Genomic DNA, 22,195 nt, shown 5'->3' with positions numbered 1-22,195 from the left:
CCATCCATTTTCTACCGCTTATCCGGGGCCGGGTCGCGGGGGCAGCAGTCTAAGCAGAGATGCCCAGACATCCCTCACCCTAGACACTTCCTCCAGCTCTTCCGGGGGGACACCGAGGCGTTCCCAGGCCAGCCGGGAGACATAGTCCCACCAGCGTGTCCTAGGTCTTCCCCGGGGTCTCCTCCCGGTCGGACGGGCCCGGAGCACCTTCCTGGGAAGGCGTCCAATAGGCATCCGTAACAGATGCCCAAGCCACCTCAGCTGACCCCTCTCGATGTGAAGGAGCAGCGGCTCTACTCCGAGATCCTCCCGGGTGACCGAGCTTCTCACCCTATCTCTAAGGGATCGCCCAGCCACCCTGCGGAGGAAGCTCATTTCAGCCGCCTGTATCCGGGATCTTATCCTTTCGGTCATGACCCAAAGCTCATGACCATAGGTGAGAGTAGGAACGTAGATTGACCGGTAAATTGAGAGCTTCGCCTTGCGGCTCAGCTCTTTCTTCACCACGACGGACCGGTACATCGACCGCATTACTGCAGAAGCTGCACCGATCCGTCTGTCAATCTCCCGTTCCATCCTTCCCTCACTCGTGAACAAGACCCCGAGATACTTAAACTCCTCCACTTGAGGAAGGAACTCTCCACCAACCTGGAGTGGGCAAGCCACCCTTTTCCGACTGAGGACCATGGCCTCGGATTTGGAGGTACTGATTTTCATTCCAGCTGCTTCACACTCTGCTGTAAACCGTCCCAGTGCATGCTGAAGGTCCTGGCTTGAAGGGGCCAACAGGACAACATCATCCGCAAATAGCAGAGACGAGATCGTGTCGTCCCCAAACCTGACACCCTCCGGCCCCTGGCTGCGCCTAGAAATTCTGTCCATAAAAATTACGAACAGAACCGGTGACAAAGGGCAGCCCTGCCGGAGTCCGACATGCACTGGGAACAAGTCCGACTTACTGCCGGCAATGCCTGACAGCCCTTAGCAAAGGACCACAAACCCCATACTCCCGAAGCACCCTCCACAGGATGCCACGAGGGACACAGTCGAATGCCTTCTCCCAATTTTTTTTGTGGATTTGGAGAAGGCATGTTTTTGGCGTGTTTTTTGTAAATGTTTGTTGGGTTCTTATGGACCTTAAAGTGGGCATGAAACGATTTACTCACGATCTCGTCATTTTAAACCTGTATAACTGCACAGAACACAAAAGAAGATATTCTTAAGAAAGTAGGTAACCAAACAGTGCCGGCTCCTACTCACTTCTATTGTATGGACACAAAACCAATGCGAGTGAATAGGTGCCGGTTAAAAACATGCTTCAACATATCATCTTTTGTGCTCTGCAGAAGATAGAAAGTCATACAGGTTTGAAATGATAAGAGGATGAGTAAATCATGACAGAATTTTCATTTTTGGGTGAACTTTAATATGATTTCAATCTAGTATTCTTGCATATTTTTTATGGAGAGTTTTAAATCTGTGGAAAGAACAGACTGTTCCTGCCCTTACTAGACATCACTTTGAATGACAAAAGTGATACAAACTACACAAAAAATACAGTGATGAATGGAATCTTAAAAATAACCAGTCCAACGGAAGCATTTAAAGAATAGAAGGATCACTGGGAGACAATGTAACCTTTTGAGGACTTGTATGACATGGATACATGGGTTGCTATTCTCTGACGCTGTCATGTGCACCCACTCTGTTGTGAACAGGATGTTGTTTAGTGTCTGACCTGTCATCAATCACCAGATGCTCAATGCATTTCATTATAACAATGTGGCCGGTTAGTTGATTGCAAACAGACAGACACACACATCAAGCATACACGGTACACACGCATATCGAAAGATTAAAGTCTTTCGTATACAGTATGAAATCAGTCTGTCAAGTACACACATCTGTTAGAATATGTATATGAGTGATATGATACAGGCTAACTTTGTGCATACTGACAGTGGAAATACTTTGTGCTACCTTACTAGTGTTTGTGTATGAGTCTGCGAGTTCCCAGAAATGAGTTAAAACAGTAGGTCACTCCAAAATAAAACGTATGTCATTGTGTCATTGTTTATTTAGCCTCTTGTAGTTCAAATTCTGTATGAATCTTTCTTCTGTGAAACAACAGACTTAGTGGTTTATGTCCATGCAATGGAAGTCAACGGGGGCCAATGTTCTACAAAATATCTTCTTTTGTGTTCAGCAGAATATAGTCATACGGGTTTGGAAAGACATGAGAGTGGGAAAATGATGAAATATTTTTCATTTTGAAGGGAACTATCCCTTTAAATCATGAATAATTTGAATGGCTCAAGTAAATGAAATGGTTCACAAAGATGCGGAATAATGTGTTATATTTTAGTTTAGTTTAAACAGTGCACGTCTAAAAGAAACTAGTGATTAAAACTAGACTAGAATAAACCGGCATCTATAATCCAAGCTCTATAGTCTGCCGAGCCAGCTATTGTAACTTGCAACACACACGCACATACACACTGTCTGTGCAGCTGGAACACATCTATGAGAATCAGCTATTGAGAATATTTGTGTGTGTGTGTGTGGGGGGGGGGACAGGCAGGTTTTTCAAATGTACAAAGTAAACCTCTATGGTTCGAAAGAATGTCGAAGTGCATATGTAGGCTTGTGGAAGGAAGTGAATGAAAGAAGACACTTGCAGTATGAACACATGAGACTACAGCTGTGTTCTCTATAGACAACATCAGATCAGTGTTACACAGATTATTCAGAGTGCAAACTAATTAAACCCATTGTGAGTTTAAACTCCAGATCGCAGCTGTTCATTTCAAGTTGTTTCTGTGGTGAACAGATGTTGAGCATATCTATTTATCACAGACTCTTAGGGGTAAATGGACTGTTGACATTTTACGTCCTGTTTTTGTTAAGAGCCAGAGAAATTCATTCTGCGGAGCTGCTAAATATTGGTGTTATAAGCAAACTCACCACGCTTCCGACACTGCAGTCACTTTAAGTTATTCCTGATGTTGTCTACAGTCAAGCCTCCAGCCTGGCTGTCATTATGCATTATGTCAAACAGATCCTTGAACGTGTGGACAAGTTTGGAGAAATGTAAGGGTCCATGTCATGACTGCCTCACACTTGACAAACTGTATAGCGAGAATGGAGACTGATAAATTTATAAAGACAGAACTTACAGTGATAGATCATAGTATGCATTTTGCAATTGGTAATAGTTGCTGCTTTGTTGGTTAACATTAATATCTGATAGGTTCGAGAAGGAAATATAACACAAGTTGTCATGAAGAAATGCCACAGACATGTATTGATAAAGTCCGTTGGTGAAATTTAAGTGAATCAACATATAGACTACTATACGCCACGACCAGACCGCTCCCACAGAACTTGTCACCAACTATCACATTCGGTGGATGAGCAAGTTGGACACCTAGACAAAGCCTCAGCCTAACTCCATGTCCTAACCAAACGTGACGCGATGAGATTCCTGCCATAAGCAATTTGTTTGTCCATACCGAACGCGAAAAAAAGGGTGGGTCGTGACAATCAATCACAAAACACAGCCAATCAGAACAGTTCTTCTCTGTCCACGTACCCTCTCTCGCTGCAGCTGAAGAGACACGTGAAGAGAGATGCGTACTGTTCTCATGACCTCAGTTGTGCCAACGCTAGAATTTCAGAGACTAAACGTATGTAATCAAATCTACATAGCCTGTCATCATCCATGTTTGGTGATAAATATTCATGAGGTGCAGAACTTATATCGAATGAGATCGTTGTGTGGGCGGAGCTCTCAACATGGAAAGGATACCTTTAATCGCATATCACAGCGTCGCATCATGTTTGGTTAGGATGCGGTGTAAGAAACTTCCACCAAGCCACTGAGAGCTGTGGGAATCACTCTTTAACTCAAGGAAAAAGAATGACATTTGTTTGTTGGTTACTTGAGTCAATGAATTTAAAAGATTACCTGTGACACACTAGTGTTGTTGCGTTTTGTCTATGAAATGTAAGACTTTGTCTAAATGATTTTTTAAGACAATGATGATCTGTGATGTAACCAAATATGCCCCTCTCTGGATTGTTATACAGTGACGTTACTTAATATCTTAAAGGCCATATGCAGAGCAGCAAAGCTTTAAGCCTCCATTTTACTTTAATCATTTGACACGTTTGTCCTTTTCTGTAAGAAACCGATGAAGCATCTTCATTCGGTTCTGATGTGGTTAAAGGTCCAATTTGAATTTTCTTGGAGGATCTATTGACAGAAATGCAATATAATATACGTACCTTTGTCTTCAGAGGTGCATAAAGACCTTACATGATGTAGTGTTATGTTTTTATAAATAAAATTTATTTATACAACTTTTTCGCAGTTAAACATTGACTAGTTTGTTAAGTGCAGTAGCGTCTCCTTTCACCTTCTCAATATTTTAAAAGATGAGCTAATCTCTGTTGTTAAGGTTTTATTTATGAATAAGGTGAGGTATGATCCACTATTACATCATTTAGAGTCACGTCTGGTGTCCTCGTCATCTGAAAATGAATCACGCCGCACATCTTTATGGCGTATTAAATGCTTGAGGTTACATTTATTGCATGTGCTTTCCACAGATACTCCTTCCTGCTATCCTCTATCTTACTCTTTTCTCACAGACGCTCTGGCTTTATTAATTCAGTAAGTCAGCTGTAATACTGTCTACACAAGGAACCATGAAGTGATTCTGTGGAATAAATCATAAATCATGGATTCAGCGTTTTATCTGTTTCTCTCGAGACAGCAGATAAGGCTTGGAAAATTCCCAGTGGGAAAACCACAGTAGGAATTATCATTTTGGATGAGTCACAAGGTTGAAGTGTGACTGAAAATTTTAGTAAATTTTGCATACATAGGTACTGAATGCTGAGACAACCGTTCACATAGTGTACCCTTCCTGCAGTAATTTTCAATGGCACAAGATGCGTTTTAGAACGCAACCTATCGTGTGCGCAAACTGAATGCTCGTGGCTGTGGATGGCCGATTATAACGTTGCAAATGAGATACGTTTTCTAGACAGACCAATCAAATCACTTTATTAGACGTCAGTATTGTTATGAATATTACTTTTGTATTGAATGTAGCAGCATTTTGGAGTTCAAAGATGAGGCGTCTCAGGGTTAGCCTTTCTTAAAGCCACCGCTCTTTGAGGTTTTATTTGAAATGTGAAGGCGGGCCAGGTAAAGATGATTGGCAGCCGCATTTGGCCCGCGGGCCACCAGTTGACTAGCCCTGCCTTAGAGCAATCATTTTCCTGGTCGTCGACATAATAGTTTTAATTTCTATTTTTTATTTTTGTTGGTAGTAAAAATGTGGCGAATTCTTACATTTAAAGATGGTTTATTATAATTCATTATTTATTTTTATTATTTAATTCAGTAACCTGAATGTTTACAAATAAAAACAATTAATGTGGTTGTGTTTCTCTGTGACTGACAGCTTCAGCTTTACTGTAAATTATTTAAAAAAGCCGTAGAATCTGTTGTAGCCGACTTAACACATTGTGTGTTCACGGTAGAGCAGACAGAGGATAAGAAAGATAAGGAGAACATTTTTGGTTATTTAAGGAGAGCTATGAAGAATGCATCCCCCCAACTCTGGCTCTTCATTCATGATTAATGTCCTGAGGCTGGATGAATGATTCATGGGTAAAGGTTGGTGTTGGCTCCTCTTTCAGCCTATGATAGCACATCGCAGTGTGACATTTTACCATTTAAATGCATACTGTAAATGCGGCAGGATTTTGGACATTTTTTATATTGCATCAGCTCCAATCTAATGCTTATTTTCTGTCTCCCTCATTCACACACACACACATCCATCAGGTGAGCGGTCAAACGCACAGTTTGGGGATTGGCATTTGGTTTGGGGGATCGGGGGGCAGATGGTCTCGAAGAACCAACACCACATTTCTGGTAGAACCTAGAGGGACAGGAAGTAGTGTGACATGAGGACATATAGGCAGGACCTTGCCTGAAGCAAATGTCTCCATCTGTTTTCATCTAGTATTTCTATCTTTTGCTTGTCTCTTATTGGAAGTGACAATCAGTAATGGGTGGGGCTTTTTGGCAGGTTGTAAGGCACAGATTGAGCAGGAAGTAGATGGGGAGAGAAATAGAGAGAGTATAATAAGAGTATAAAATAAGAGTACAATTATTTCAAATAATGTGCCATTACAGGTGTGCATATATACTTTTTTTACAATAAAGAAGGATGATAGGAAACTTGGTGAAAGAGGAGAGCAAGAAGAGTTGTGAAATTCTCGTAAATGTTGTGCCACCCCAGCTCAGATTTGCTTGTCTGTCTTTGGCACCCAGACAAGCAGAGACTCAAATGACTTTCCACTTATTTAAAAGTAAACAAACAACCTGTCAAACTGTGTGTGTTAGCTTGTGCCGAGTCAGAAAAGCAGGTTTGGTGACTGAAGAAAAATATTGAGGCATTCTTGTGATGTCATCAGATTGTGTTTTAAGTGTATGCATGGTATGCATACAGCTTGTGATGTGCTACCTTTATAGTGAATGCATGCAGTGGTTCCTGCAGACTGCAGATGCTTAGAAATGTACAAAGCGCTAAAATGTTTCAAATTTGTTGTTTGCGTTTCAAATGAACACCCATTTAGAAGACCATGTGCCGACATGTGCTTACATTTATCTACAGTAGAATTCTGTCATCATTTATTCTTAGATTACCCTTAGATTGTTCCAAACAAGTATACATTTATTTGTTTTGCCGAGCACACAGGAAGAAATCAGGAAGAATGTCAGATCACATCCACCATTTACAACCATGGTAGGGAAGAAAATACTATGGGAGTCAATGGGGGATGAGATTCGGCAATCTTCCAGATATCGTCCTGTGTGTTCACCAGAACAAAGAAATTCACACAGGTTTTGTTTGGTTTCCAAAGGTCATTACATTACAAGATGAAGGATATATAAACCTTGGTCATAAGAGAATACAAACAAATGTGTGTGCTCTATTTTTGATGTGTAATGACGCATGAGACATATCTCTTGACGGATGTAAGCAGGCATGCTTGTTTGTTGTTATCACCTCGGCTACAGTTATGTTTTGATTGTGGCCTTCGAGATCTCTGAAGTTGAGTAACTATAGGGGTGAATAGGTGGAAAGAGATTACCTAGAATAAATCAATCTGATCACGGGTGCTCGGTCCCAGTCGGCACAGTCAGTACAAACAAGCACGAACTGGCAAACACTTCCATGCATGCATGCACACTAATAAGTGCAGAAGTCATGAAGGTCACAGGGCCACTGATCACAGACAGTCACCATCTAATGTCCTCATGACAAACATTGAACAGGGGGGACAGTCTGAACGGCTAAGGGGCAGCATTTATTTAGAAAATAGTGTGTCTGTGTGTTGTATGAACACACCGACTGAACATTTTTTGTGTCCTGTAAGACACTTTTTTTTAGTGTCGGTTTTAGTGTTACTTTCCACTGACACTTACATCACCTTATATATGAATGTGGTCTGTCCTTTTTCCCCACATCGCCCTCCTACTCATGATTTGTCTCTTTTCCTATAAGCGAATCTTTCTTTGTAAATGTAAATATATCTCTTTTAAAGATTTGATCTTATTTATGATTAAAGTGATATTTACAATTTAAATGAAAAAGAACTACTAAGCTCAGATGGTTTATTAAATTTGCCCCAGGCATGTGAGCTACAGCACATCTTAAATGCTTTCAAAATTTTATAGCATCAACACCATTACACGTATCTGAATATATTTAATGATCAGAATTACTAATACTCTGTGTGAATGCAAGTATATATGAATTTTATATTGAATTTGTGTGTTTCTTGGATTTTCAGTGATGCTGTCTTTTAATCGGTTAGATAAAATCAAATCTTCTTTTATTCCCCCAGTGGACATGTCTAAGCTGGGTTCTCGTGAATTTGGGGGCGTGTATAACTTCAGCACCTTCCTGCTGGATCGTTCGTCTGGGATTCTGTACCTGGGAGCACGGGATGCTGTCTTCTCCGTGGATACTGCCAATCTATCAAAGAGGATGAAGGTGAGCTCTCGTTTCCCTTGAGCTGTGAACAGCTTCTGGTTTTCATTATTCTTTATTGTATATACACCCATTGGAGAGAAACAGTATTTGCTATAATCAATAGAAAATAATTAACAAAAAGTGGAAAGCTAAATTCACCTAAGTCATTCCAATTCAATAAAAGAGGTTTGTGCCGTGTTACAGCATCAAGCACACACGCACACAGAGTCCTCATAATAGACAGCCTAATAAGATTGAACACACTGCTTTTCATCAAGCTAAGAAGATGATCTCATTCCTGGTCGCTAGTGCAGTTCGCTAACTAAATAAACCCGTCCCAGCGGCCCTCCCATTTCACCCAGCAGCTCGCTGTCTGCTCTTATCAGGCTCAAAATGTATCACACTCTCTAATGTGGCGTCACGTCCATTTGCCCCTAAGCACATCGCACGTTTGTCAGAGCCCAGAACATTCTTGCCCCTTCCTCGATCTGCACTTTGCTCATTGTCTAGAAGCCAAATTACTCAGTTATGTGTCATGTAATGCTAGATAGAAGTTTAAAGAGAGCTACTGTGCTGAGATCATTGCATTGATATCTTGACCTCATTTCCTGTGCTGATATGAACGGCCCTATGCATAGAGTTTCTACATTTTTGAGATTTGAATTTTAATTCAAATCCCCCTCCAGATTTCACTTCACTGGCTGCCAGTTGCAGTTAAAACGCTGACACTGGCCTTCAGAACGGTAACGGCAAATTCGCCCCTTTGCCTCACTGCTCCAGGTGTACATCCTCTCCCTTCATTCGGTCTGAAAATGAGCGACGCCTGGTTGTTCCATCACAGCGAGGCACCAAATCGCTTGCAAACCCCTTGTTAAGTAATGATTATGTTTAGCGTGTTGACAAAATGTTTATTTGCTCTCCTAATTGTATGTCGCTTTGGATAAAAGCGTCTGCCAAATGAATCAATGTAAATGTAACGTTATATAACATTATTTTTAGATTTTAAACATATTTAAAATGTTTTCAAGCCATAAGGGAATAATATTGAATTTAAATGAAGAATTCAATTTTTGCTGTTGGTTTAAAGGTCCAGTGTACTAAATTTAGTGGCATCTTGTGGTGAGGATGCGAATAAAAACCAACGGCTCACTTCACCCCTTCCCTACTGCGGCTGACACAGGACTAAGATGTCGTCACGTTTTCACTTCTTTGCCGAAATAAATAACATATTTACAAAACTCTGTAGAGCAGTTTGTCAGATTAGGGCTACTGTAGAAACAACATTGCGAATTCCACGTAAGGGCACCCACGGTGTATGTAAATAGCCCATTCTACAGTAAGAAAAACAAAACGCTTCATTTTTTAAGGTCTTTATACACCTCTGAAGACATAGTTATGTATAATATATTGCATTTCTGTCAATAGATCCTCCAAAAACGTATGTTATTCAATTATACAATACATTTTGGCAGAATGGATGGATGCATTTGACCATTGAATGACAAAACGATGAGGGATGTTTTGCACATTTTTATGTTGTTGTTCACACTGTATCTACAGGCCAAACAATCTTTAAATATCCAGGCCTGACACAGTTTTCTTTTTAACAAGCATGGAATCTGAAGTACTTATCTTTCTCTCTCTTTCTCTCTCTCTCTCTCCCGCTATCTATGTAGATTGAGTGGAGTGTTGCAGAAGAGAAGAGGAGATCGTGTGTTGCTAAGGGAAAAACCGAGGTGAGCGTGTTTGCCTGAAGATGTTGGTGTGGTGATGTTATTAACTTAATAGCAAAAAATTACAAACATTATGCGAAAAGGTAGCAAATTATGTTTGAATCTGAATGAAGTCACTTGTATTTTTTAAGGCATTTTTTAAAGATAGTAGCAATACTTATGTTTCAAGACTCTCAGTTTTTCTCTCTGCTGAGGATGGGACTAATGTGAATGAAACAGATAGTTAACGAGCTCACTTATCTGTGGTTAGCGTTCACTGCATGTTGGGGGAGGGACCTGTGGATGATTGACAAGTGGGCTGAGACCTCAGTGGGGGAGGGTCAGAAAGGGCGTGATTAGGCAAACAATAGGTATGTAGTAATAGAATGGAGAAGAAATTGACGCTAAAGAGAAAGATCGGAAGGTGTAAGATAATTGACCCCACAGATATGTTGCTGTTCATTGAAATACACATTTTCTCTTCTCCTGCACACAAACAGAAGAAACACAGAGGAGTCTCTTATTCGTCTTTATTGATGTGTTCATGTTGTATTTATCCAGAAATGTAATGTTTTTCAGTAAAACATATTCAAGCTGGGTTCTCAATCAAAATGTCAACCTTGCAGTTATGCCGGAAATCTGTGAAATGTCCATCACGATTGATTTACTATGCCTGATACAGTATAGGGGTATGGAGGTCTCACAGTATGAAAACGTCTGGGGGTCTCAAACATAGCTCAGGTTACCCATCACTGTCATAGATACAGCAATACACAAAGTCACCCTTTAAACATCCATACAGGCTGTAAAAAGCATTGTGCTGGAGACAGAAGCTGCTCAGAATGTTATTTAACCTTCCTTGGGCTGTCTTATACATTTACACAGAGTTTTTAATAGACTAAAAAACAAGTAAACGGTAAAACGATTCATGATACACCAGCAAAATGCAAAAACAAGATGGTTTAGGCATAAACTGTACTGTGGTTAACCAAGATGTTCTTTCTTCTTGAGTCTGGAAGCATTTTCTTTTATGTGCCAAACATGATAAAGCTATTGAAATAAAAACAGTTATGATTTTCTTTTGCAACTGTATTTTAGAAGTGTCATCGTAGCTCTTCTGTACATTTTCAGGTACAACTACAGAAAACAAACAAAAGGTCTGATGATGAGCATGATTTGCACTTTGTGCACCGTTTCTGAGCTTGTTCTTTACTCTGCTGCCCCTCACAGGGCGATTGCAGGAACTACGTCCGTCTGCTAGAGTTTTTGGGAGATGGACGAATATATGCTTGTGGGACCTTTGCCTTCGATCCTCAGTGTGCCTTCATTGTAAGCGCATGTGTGAAGCAAACATTCGTACATATGAAGACACATTTGACCAGTTTCTAATGTATTTAGGGACACATATTTATGACACTTGTCTATGTTTGTGACCGTGCGTAGAACATCTCTTCGTTCTCACTGGAGAAGCACGAGGATGGCAATGTGAAGATGGAGACGGGGAAAGGGAAGTGCCCCTTCCAACCTCGCCAGCATTACACTGCCGTCATGGCAGGTGTGGTATACCAAAAATTATTCTACTAACTGCTGTCTTGTTAATATATTGATCAGATCTTGTTATTGCTACTAATTATTGCTACTAACAGATCAATTGAATTGTGTGTTTTTTCCCTATTGCAGCAAATATTTAATATAAGATTTATTTGAAATAAATGACAGAATGAGTTACAAATGTAACCTAAGTATCGTATTTGATAACTCTCTAACGCTCTTTTCTTTTAGGGGGAATTCTTTACACTGCCGCCAGTATTAACTTCCTTGGCACAATGTACGATATTTCCAGGGCAATGGGCATCGAGCAGGAACGCATCCGGACCGAGCAATCCATCAGCTGGCTTAGTGGTAAAACACTCCCCACAACTACACGCTATTGTTCTATGTTCAAAGCAAATCAATCTTTTTCATTAGTACACATCCACCAAATGTAAAGTTTCCTTTCCATTTATTTTACTGGAATTTCATGGCCCCTGCCTATTTCTTTACACAGATCCAGAGTTTGTCAGTTCTGCCTTCATCCAAGAGGATGAGAAGAATAACCCTACCGGTGAGGATGACAAAATTTACTTCTTCTTCACTGAAGTTGCTAAAGAATACGACTTCTACACCAAAGTCAAAGTGCCCAGGGTGGCAAGAGTCTGCAAGGTACTAATCCAGTCTGTTTTCCTCAGCATTCGTTTACTTTAGTATTAAATCAATAATGATATATATATATTTTCCTCATATTTGTATGTTTTATCTCACTCACTGTCTACCAGTCTGATGTAGGTGGTATGAAGACTCTGCAGAGGAGGTGGACGACATTTCTGAAGGCCCAGCTGGTATGTGAAGGCAGTGGACAGCGTTTTAACGTTCTGACAGATGTCTTTACTGTAGAGCACCAGCCCGGAGTCCCCAACAGCACACACTTCTATGGCATATTCACCTCGCAATGGTACATTGTTCCCTCTCACCTTCTCTGAATATCTGGAATGATCTCATCTCTGAGTGTTTTGTTTGCTTTGCTTTTCATTGCTCCGCGATTGATTTTGTGCCTGACCACCTGATCTTTGTGTTGTGTTGATGTGCAGGGAGCGCGAGGAGCTTTCTGCGGTGTGTGTGTACAGTCTGGAGGAGATCACGAAGGTTTTGAATGGCCCCTTTAAAGAGCTAAAGAAGAGCTGTGAGAACTTTATTAACCCGGAGCCAGTACCAACACCACGACCGGGACAGGTATATAGCTACACCCTCACTACTACACATTTCTCAATAATACAGTTCAAAAAGATGCTTTGGATCATACGATACAGTATTACATAATAGAAAACTATATATTACAATAATGCTATATTACAATACATAATAATATATAATATTTACTGTAACCTGTTCTGTGCCGTGGCGTAGATCAACTTTTAATATGTACTGTACCTTAGTTTACTGTACTTTATTTTCATGTATTTTAGTATGCTATTCTAGACTATACTGTAATAATACTATATGGTACTACACTGCGCTAGACTGTTTTAAACTAATTCTATACTGCACTGTATTGATATTATAATATACTAATGCTTAACTATACTACTACATAACACATCTATATATACACATACATATAGTATATATGTATGAATGTATGTAATAACATATATATCTGTATATTATTCTATACTAAACTGCAGTAGTAATATATGCTAATACTGTTTTAATTATATCCTATACTAAGACTGTAATACTATACTATACTGTACAAATTCTATATTATTCCATATATATATCTGTATATACTTTATAATTTTATATGATTCTATATGTTATTATATACTATACTGCAGTTATATTTTTCTAATGTAAAAAACTAATTGTATACTATACTGTAATAATTCTACACTATTCCATGCTATAATGTACTAATTCTATACTATTCCATATATATTCTATATATCATTCTTTACCAGTCGTTCTCAAACTGGGGGCCCCCAAGATGGATTCAGGGGGGGCACAGTTTTTGTGCCATTTTATGAAGTATAGAAATGTTTATCATAAATTTTGTGCAATCAGAAAAAATAATACCACCAACCAAAATAATTGATGTTTCAGCATTTTATAAAAACCAAAGTTTAAGATCATAAGTCTTTATTTGGGGGGGCTCAAAGCAATGCGCCCCACACAAGGGACCTTACATAGAAAAAGTTTGAGAACCACTGTTCTATACTATACTGCAGTAATATTATAATACACTAAATATATACTTTACTGTACTAATACTTCACTTTATGGTACTAGTTTACACAGCGATATTACAAGGTGCAGTACTGTATAGGCAAAGTGGAGAGTTGCTTGTAGTTTTACCAGACAACATTGTACCTGTATGAACCCATAAGAAGCGTCTGTTCTACTCACCATCACTAATGTCTGGCTTTTAATCTTCACTTTGGATTTTGTTAATGATGTGCCTTCTGTGTCAGTGCTTGAACAGTGCTCTGAGGGAACAGGGCTTTGAGTCCAGCCTGAAGCTGCCTGATAAAGTGCTGACGTACATGCGGGATCATCCTCTCATGGAGAACAATGTGGTGACCGCACCGCTTATGATCAGGAAAGGCATCACATACACCAAACTTGCTGTTACCTTGACAAAAGCCCCCAGCGGTCGTAAGGAACAAACGGCCACTGTTTTGCATCTTGGAACGGGTAAGTGTTTTGTGTAAATAGATGCAAAAAACACAATATATTAAATTGTGTGATTATGTTCATCTGAGATTGAATTGAAATGTCTTCATCTGGGTAATGTACTGTACACGTGTGTATGTGTGTGTGTATTATAGATCGAGGAGAGCTACACACAGTTGCCGTGGTCGGCCCGAATGCAACTCTGATCGAAGAAGTCACCCTGTTTTCTGCACAAGAGCCAGTGAATAACATATTGCTATACAAGGTAATCAAGCACCTAACACGCATATCTAGTTTTATTAAATGTTATATTGTAATCTGCTTCTGCTTTTAATTTGTGGTAGAAAGCATTACTGTACATCTCCCTAAAAATGAATAAATATCGAATGCTTAACTGTTGTAGAACGAGGCTCTGGTTGGTTCCCCTCTCTCTCTGGTGAAGTTACCCATAGGGGGATGTTCTGTGCACACTTCTTGTGAGGTGTGTGCGCGTGCCCGGGGCCTCGGCTGTGTGTGGAGTCATAAAAAGCAAGCTTGTGATATGGCAAAGTAATTCACACTCTCTCACATACACAACCCATGAGAGTAAAATCTATTTTTCTTGCTTCCTTACAGTCAAAACATTCATGTTATTTGTGTCTGTTTCAGGGTTATTATTGTTAACTTTTAAAACATTGGTTAATTGAAATCTAATAAAATATAGGCTTAAAATATAGGCTCAGCCTCAGCCATTTCAAACCTGTATGACTTTATTCCGCAGAAGACAAAAGAAGATATTTTAAAGAATGTTGGTAACGGAACAGTGCCGACACCCATTCCTTTCTATTGTATGGACACAAAACCAAGTGAATGGGTGCCGGTTAACAACAGTCTTCAAAACAAAAATCTTCTTTTGTTTTTTGTGAAAGAAAGAAAGTCATAGAGGTTTGAAACGAGAAGAGGTTGAGTTAATGATTACAGAATTGTAATTTTTGGGTCAACTATCACTTTAAATGTTATTTAGAAAACTTAAAATAAACAACAAATTCGAAATGCTGCCTTAGCAGTAAACTTGATGAGGCACAACATTTGTTCGCTGGAAATAAAAAATAAACTCCTCATGTAAAATGACAAAAACTAGTAACAAATTTGCCCAAATTTATACTATAATTACATTACAAAAACAAACAAATAAATTTTTGTTGCATTTGTGTTTCAGGCATGGTAAAGAGGAAGATTTGGTCAGCCAATGCAACAAAGGTGAAGGTAGGTCTGACAGAACCAATGATATACTACTTAACGCAAATATTAAACAATTGGCTAAATTGTGCATTTTTGCTATTTTTCCAAAGTGTCTGCTAAATGTTACTGAAATACCAAGCTTGTTTTATTGGTATTCGTGTTTTTTTAAACTCTCTCACGTTCTGTAGGTCTTTGCTCCCCACCAGTGACTGAAATGCGCGTCGAAGAGGGTCTGCGGGTTTTGCTTTCTTGCGTGCAACTCTCCCCTCGTCCCTGCCACTGGGTCTCTCCTCCCTTCAGCCAAACCCGCCGCCACAACTATGACTTGGAGGTTGAGGTCACACAGGAGAGCCTAGGCAACTACGTCTGTTTGTGCGACGAAGTTGGCAGAGATCAGCCGCCCTGTCGCAAAGCCGAGTACCAGCTCACCCTCAACAACCCCAGCATGGAGGGGAACGTGGCCGCCGCTAGTAGCCGTCACTTCTTGGCCTCGCACATCATATTTCTCGTGGTTGGTTTTATTATCGGTGTCATCTGTTTATTTTTGATTTACAAACGGCAAGGCGGTATGCGGGGTGGCGGGCACTCATCCTCCACGTTAGAAAAGGGGCGGGACTTGCTCCCTTCCACAGACACTCCCCAGTCTCCAAGCAGTGCCAGTTTCCTGTCGGAAGCCATGCCATTAACAGAGAAAAGGAACGGAACTCTGAACGGACACGGCATGCATTCGGGCGGTCTTAATGGAAGGCATATTTATACCAACTCAGGTGGACCGAAACTGCATGAGTCAGCTGTTAACCTGGCAGAGGAACTGGATGGTAGAGAAAGGGCGGGGCCAGATGGAGAAGAGGAGGGGCTTGGGGATGTGCTCAGTGAGATGGAGGAGGAGTTTTCCAAGCTGCCTTGTCTAAGAGGAGCACCGCTGGCACAATGTGAGGAGAGCTCTATCTGAAGACCGGCACTCCTTTTTTCTGTAAAAAGCAGAGTATGCATGATGACAAACACAGACAACACAATTTTTTGTGTTTTCCAAGTGTGGACGTGCTGGAGCAGGAGGAAGCAGACAATCAGAGAAACTGACAACATACATTCCAAATATATAAGAAACGCAAGCGGTCACACAAAGAAGCACACACACAATCATGTGCCCACACAAAAAATGTGTGCTAGAAGTTCCTCTACTATTGTACTCTATTACGTTGTCATCTAGTCCATTCACTTCAGTGTGCATTTAGTGCTGTGTGTAGTTCTGTGTGTATTCTTTGGTTTCAACATGTGTTGGATCAGGTCGATGGTAAGATAAAGAGCAAGGGTTTTTTATAGCCAGCTATCAGCACTTTGACACGTCGTCCTCAAAGCCACACACACACGCACACACAGTCTGTGTGTAGTTCAGTACGCTCTGGTCGGTTTTCTGTTCCACAACTCTTTCAAAGGGGAAATGACCTTTATACGTCTGTATATCAGAGAAGCACAGAGCCGTATAACATTTGCCCATTCTACACAGCCAGATTTAATAGCATATGAAGGGCTTTTTAGTACGAAACCACTGTGTGATGCTTGTCAGGAGAAGATAATCTATTCATGACGGATGATAGAAACATGATTACCTTCTTGCTTTACTGACCAAGTGGTAATCTGAGTACTGTTTCTGTCGTGTACTGTGGCGTTTGTAAGGCTTCCAGGTCACTCCGTGCAATATGAAAACAGTAACTTGTCGGCCTCTTTCAGATGTCTGACCGGAAGGGCACGACTGAATAGAAAACATTAAGAGGAAAAGAGAAACTTCTCCTTGTATGTGAGTCCACGTCAGTCCTGACGGTAGATGGTGAATTGGACTTGTCATTGCCATATGATTCAGCCACAGTTATGCGTGTTGGAAATAAGGCTGGGAATGTTTTGAGGTGTCCATTCTGAACCAAATGTAGCATGTATAAAAATCTGCACAGTTTAATGAAGACAACAAGGACCACAAAATGATGGACATGTAGCACGAATGCGTAAATACAAATGAAGAAAGTGAAGGAAATCAGTGATTGTTTATAGTTTCCCTTTAAGGACAGAAAATGTGCCTATTTGAAGGTATATGTATCCCCAATAAAGTGCATGAGACATTTAGCTCACAGGACAGAGCCAGACATGTGTAGTTATAATCGGGCTGCAGAGTAATGTAAGCACTCCAAATACACGAGTGTTATATTTATGTAGCCATAATGATGTTTGTTTCAGGAGAATGTAAATATCTCTGAATATACAAGAAAATGGGAGAAAGATCTTTACATTTTGTTTATTCTCTCTTTGGTTTTCACCACTAGAGGGAGTCTTCCTAACCTGTGATAAACGGTTATTCTTCATCCTTGATGTTGCCATTTTCTGCCATTGACACACAAATATGGATCTGTCTTACTCTCTCTATTTATTTATTTTGTAAATCTTTTTTATAATAAAATATTTTGTAACATTATGTCGATATGAAGGTAACCCCTGAATTATGTATAATATATTTCATTTCTTCTGGACAAGTATCTTTCTATCTATTCACACTTTTAAAACTCAAAAATCGTATTTCTGGTCCACTCTTCGTGGCAATTGTTGGCAGACCCCCACCCTCTGAATCTATCCGTTTTTAGCAAGTTCTTGTCCAGAAATAACAAATCATTTAGTGATACATGGTCTTCTTTGTTTTGTTTTTTAACAATGAAATATGTTAATTGATGTACAGATATGTTGTATTCTGAGTTTCTATTTTTATAATTTATATATGATGAGATAAATGTACATTTTTGTTTTGAAACCTTTATTGGAGGAGTTTGTATGTGAATGGATGTTTGTGTGATGATGCTCTTTGGAATAAAATTGAATAAAAACTACCTCTCAAAACAAGAGTATTTATTTTGTTTAGACATTTAAAGGCCTTGGGGAATGTAAACAAAAACATTGTAAACAATACAGTTACAGCACGAAATTGCATATATTCCATGAAAGGATCACATATCAAATCATCTGTAATAATTCCCGTCGCACAAGCTCTCCGAGATGCTTATATGAGATTTGTCCGATTTATGTTCCTCGCATCCTTCACTGCTGTTATTCGGGTTTATAACGGGGCGGAACACGTGTTCAAAACAGAGACAAATCACGGAAGTTCAGGTCAAGGAGTCATTTTATGCATCTGACGTACTTTTCTAAAATATTCGTTCGATGACTAGTGGGTCAGCAGCACGATGCCAGGCAAGTCAAATCAGAGATATTTAGAGATTTTTTTTGTCAGATTGATGGAAGTGTAGGCCTACTTTGGTCAGCCATGAATTGTACGTCACATAACAGAGACGTACAAATCGAGATTTCGTGCAAATTTAAGCTTTCAGAACTCAAATAATTAGAGGAAGAGCCCAGAATATTAGGGGTGTGTTTTCCTGACGTTCATATTACTTTATAGATCAACTTTCGAGTACACGTTTCATTTATTACAGATGACGCAAATCGTTGTTGTTGCGCGACGCAACAGGAGACGCCGAGGCTGTGCCCATCTCGTTACAAAAGATTACATAGATAACATTTGATTTGGTTTTATGATTGTTTTTCTACATTTCTATTTAATATATAGGTGTCACGGCCTCTTAAAAACATAGCAAAAACTTCAGCGAACCCATAATGTATACAGAATAAAGAAATTACTGCTCTAATTTTAGTCAAGAAAATTGCGTGCGATAGTACAGATCCACTGCAGTTTAGGAAGTATTCTTCTAAAACATTACATATTTTCGTGAAGGCTATATTTTTCATTATTCTAGAATGTGCTTCAAATAGAATCCAAAGAAAAAGATTTATGTTGGAAATAACCCACCACTGAATCCACTATCATGGGCGATTATTGCTGGAAGTCTTGGATTAGCTGCACAGAATATAGACCCTGCAGCTGTAAATTTTGAGGACAAAATCCTAAAATGTGCACATAGATTTGGATGTACTATTTATACTTCTTTATTTCCATTTTTATTCTTTCAGACTAAATAATTGGAAATTGATCTGCATATATTTTAGATGGATCTTATTATTGTTTCAGATAAAGGCTTGTCTTTTGAATGCAAGTGGTGACACAGTGATTGCCATTATAATGCGAATTCGCATCAATTACCCAATTTACTCAAGAGAAATGAATACCAAACACTTGTAATGTAAAAGCAATATCTTGTTACAGATTTTATTGTTATTGGTTGATTTAATTCAACATGTTTACATCTATTCCTGTTAAAAAGGTCAACAGTTCTGCTGTCTTGGGTCCTTCAATACATCCCTGGCTTTAAACGCCGGCACAAATAACAGTGCCACTTTTAAGTGATGCCAGCCTCCATCCCACATCACACAGACTGTAATGCCTCATAAAGTGTTTCAAATATACTACAGGTCACTTCGGACGTTTTTGCAAATGGATACATACTTTGCTGGTTGCATTGTTTGGGTTATTTTATAGTTTTTACCCACAAGAAAGGTTTGGACAAATGCTGTTATTGCAGAAGCTTGTGATGGCAGTGCAGGCGCTTTCTGTCATTTTGGCTGCATACTGCTGTAAGGTCATTGAGTGCTGCTCACTCTCATCTAGTCTGTTAAGTGCATGCTCAAACTACAGCTTATGGGGATAATAACTCAGTCACTCTGTTTATTTTCTTTCAGCCGGTAATTACGGTGGAGAGACATGCAGATGCTCAGTGATAAGAGTATGGAAATGAGGAACAATATTTACAATATCTATCCGTAAACAGGAATATATAGACCTGTTGCATATATTTGACTAAGTATTGTGAGTTCATGCTTAACTTTTTTCCCAATTCTTTTTAATTATGTATTGTGCATGACATATTTTATTAGTTTTAATATGCTATTTTATAACTGACATAAATTAAAAACGAATTGAATTACCCTGACCATGAGGTAACAACCCAACACATAGAATAGGAAAACTGTAAAATAAATAACATTTGTAACTAATAAACTATAAAAATACCATGATTTATTGTACAAAACATATCACCATACTTGATTTACATACAAACGTTTAAAATGTTTTTCATAGTATAAATTGTGATGTGAAGACCCTTTTCAGCTTTATGATCATAGCTAAAGGCAAGGGAGACTTGAGTTAAACGCTCAATCTCTCATCATTTCCTAAAAACGTCTAGACATCTCAGTCTCATTAAAACTTCTTGAAGTGATAACAACAGCTGTGTCCTCATAACTGTAGTCCATCGGTCCAATGACTCTATTAAAAGAATAGAAACAAAGAACATATTTCAACATTTCTCTTGCTATAATGTTATATAAAATAATCAAAGTGGATTTCCATGATATAACTGATATTTTTTGGAAAAACTTAAAATCTATTTTAAGCAAGAGACATCATGTACCTGAGATGAAGATGAGGTTATTTCTTCTAAATCACCATAACAGCTGTTTTTGTGGCGAATCAAACTCCCCCAAAGCACAGAGTGACTGCAGCCGGGACACTCTCCCTCCACAGGAATTAGATGAGAAGGGTCTGACTTCAAAAAATGTCGGGCCAGGCAGATCAAATGGCAAACCATCTGACAGGAAGGGTGAAAACAAGACAGCCTGTCTGCAGCCTGAAATCATAAAAAAGCCAGTCTTATTGGGATCAGGATTGAGCTAGTCTTCTTTAACACCAGAGTGTCACCAACCTTCACAAGCTCTCTGCAAAGCGCACACCACTCCATCCGTCTCTCCTCTTGCTCCTCGCACTCTTGCTGTGGTTTCCTCTTAGCACGAACACAGCCATAAGTTAGAGGGATGTGCAGAGGTGGCTGCAGCTCAGGAGCAAAGTCCATACGGTACTCCTGCTTCAGCCAGCGCACAGTGAGTGGGAGTCGACACCATGGTGCAGCCCGTAACATGTTTGACACTACACGCCAGTGGAACTGCAAACTCGACTCTTTACGGGTGCGTCGGGTAACATGGGACAGTCGACGAGAGATGTGCGGATGCTGCCATGCCCACTCAAACTAGAGTAGGACAGACAAATAAATGTCAATGGCTGAAATTACTTTGTTAACACTTCAAAATTAGGTTACATTAGTTAACATAAACAATACAGCATTTATGCACCAATATTCTTTTGCACAACCAGAAATAACAAAATACAACAAAAAACATATTTACCCGAAGGGCTGCAATATCAGACGGAAAGCCGTGAATAATAAGCACCATTTCCCTTTAAAAGAAGCATTAAATGAATTAACAGTGTATCATGTTAACACCATGTCAAATCTTTGGCCGACATCTTACCATGGTCCTCTGCCACTGGTTCTCTTCGCTCCCCCTTTGTGTCGCCCGGCGTTATGTTGACCGATTCGGCGCTCTGGGTTCACAGTAAAGCCGATATATATTCGACCCTTAAATTTAGGGTTAGAACAATACAACATATACACTCCGTAGAAACTCTCCACCTCCACCACCATAGTAATAACGACAGATACTGAACCTGTTTTAGAGAAGTATGAATATAGATGGCGTGTAGAAGATTTATTATAGTATGTTCTGCACCTTTAAACATCAGCATTTAAAGCAATGTGACCATAGTATTGCATAATCTAACTACCCACAGGTTTAATGAAATATGTAAAGTGTTGAGGAAACGCTGTTTAATTTTGTAAACTGAACTCAAAACATTTGTTTTCGTACTGTAAGCCCTCTCGCTTCAAACTAGCACGTAAAAGATGTCCGGATATCGCCTGAGCAAACATACTATAAAAGATAAAGGAATTGAGTTTTTATAGATATCAGTTATAGCAATGAGTTAAATATATGTTAGTTTAATAAAAATAATTAAGAAGCCAACGATTATTTTAGAGCGTTTTTATCTTTTTACCACTGACTTTTCTATCTGGCGAATCAAGCAAGCGCCAAAGAAATCTAGGACCTCACATTCTATGCTACGATTGGTCTGATTTCAGGCCACCAGTGCGTTTAAGAGGTGCG

The 22,195-nt window shown here is 39.5% G+C and overlaps 2 protein-coding genes across 3 annotated transcripts in view; one reads left to right on the top strand and one right to left on the bottom strand.

The window, feature by feature from the left end:
* Positions 1-18,072, top strand: part of sema4f (sema domain, immunoglobulin domain (Ig), transmembrane domain (TM) and short cytoplasmic domain, (semaphorin) 4F) — a 47,600-nt gene extending 29,528 nt beyond the window's left edge. Inside the window, exons 2-14 of the mRNA XM_079452612.1 lie at positions 7,933-8,081; positions 9,737-9,796; positions 11,003-11,101; positions 11,216-11,327; positions 11,555-11,674; positions 11,820-11,974; positions 12,088-12,263; positions 12,400-12,541; positions 13,780-14,002; positions 14,137-14,246; positions 14,385-14,530; positions 15,180-15,226; positions 15,391-18,072. Of these exons, the coding sequence (XP_079308738.1) occupies positions 7,933-8,081; positions 9,737-9,796; positions 11,003-11,101; positions 11,216-11,327; positions 11,555-11,674; positions 11,820-11,974; positions 12,088-12,263; positions 12,400-12,541; positions 13,780-14,002; positions 14,137-14,246; positions 14,385-14,530; positions 15,180-15,226; positions 15,391-16,154 (2,303 nt within the window). The 3' untranslated portion in view covers positions 16,155-18,072. The remainder of the gene's footprint in view (positions 1-7,932; positions 8,082-9,736; positions 9,797-11,002; positions 11,102-11,215; positions 11,328-11,554; positions 11,675-11,819; positions 11,975-12,087; positions 12,264-12,399; positions 12,542-13,779; positions 14,003-14,136; positions 14,247-14,384; positions 14,531-15,179; positions 15,227-15,390) is intronic.
* A 1,775-nt stretch (positions 18,073-19,847) lies between these two features.
* slx1b (SLX1 homolog B, structure-specific endonuclease subunit) lies at positions 19,848-22,157 on the bottom strand. 2 transcript variants are annotated; one of them, XM_079452788.1, is made up of 6 exons: positions 21,699-22,157; positions 21,503-21,609; positions 21,377-21,428; positions 20,899-21,219; positions 20,608-20,823; positions 19,848-20,462 (listed from the first exon to the last, which is right to left on the bottom strand). In XM_079452788.1, the coding sequence occupies exons 1-6, from the start codon at positions 21,774-21,776 to the stop codon at positions 20,433-20,435; spliced, it is 804 nt and encodes a 267-aa protein (XP_079308914.1). In that variant the 5' UTR covers positions 21,777-22,157; the 3' UTR covers positions 19,848-20,432. The 2 variants fall into 2 exon arrangements, with proteins under 2 accessions (XP_079308914.1, XP_079308915.1); XM_079452789.1 differs by having other exon boundaries at positions 19,995-20,462; positions 21,503-21,808.
* Positions 22,158-22,195: the final 38 nt, after the last annotated feature.

The sequence above is a fragment of the Barbatula barbatula genome (genome assembly GCF_947034865.1).
Source record: "Barbatula barbatula genome assembly, chromosome: 1".
In the NCBI taxonomy this organism is placed as follows: domain Eukaryota; kingdom Metazoa; phylum Chordata; class Actinopteri; order Cypriniformes; family Nemacheilidae; genus Barbatula; species Barbatula barbatula.
The sequence above is the reverse complement of the archived record's forward strand: the minus strand, read 5'-3'. Positions and strand labels throughout refer to the sequence as shown.

What these genes read in the sequence shown, in the direction of transcription:
- slx1b (XM_079452788.1), bottom strand. Translation starts at nt 21,776, where the DNA reads ATGCTGATGTTTAAAGGTGCAGAACATACTATAATAAATCTTCTACAC. An exon ending in TTCATACTTCTCTAAAACAG is followed by an intron (nt 21,610 to 21,698) that starts GTTCAGTATCTG and finishes CCTAAATTTAAG; the next exon opens with GGTCGAATATATATCGGCTT. An exon ending in TAACCTCATCTTCATCTCAG is followed by an intron (nt 20,463 to 20,607) that starts GTACATGATGTC and finishes TTCTTTTAATAG; the next exon opens with AGTCATTGGACCGATGGACT.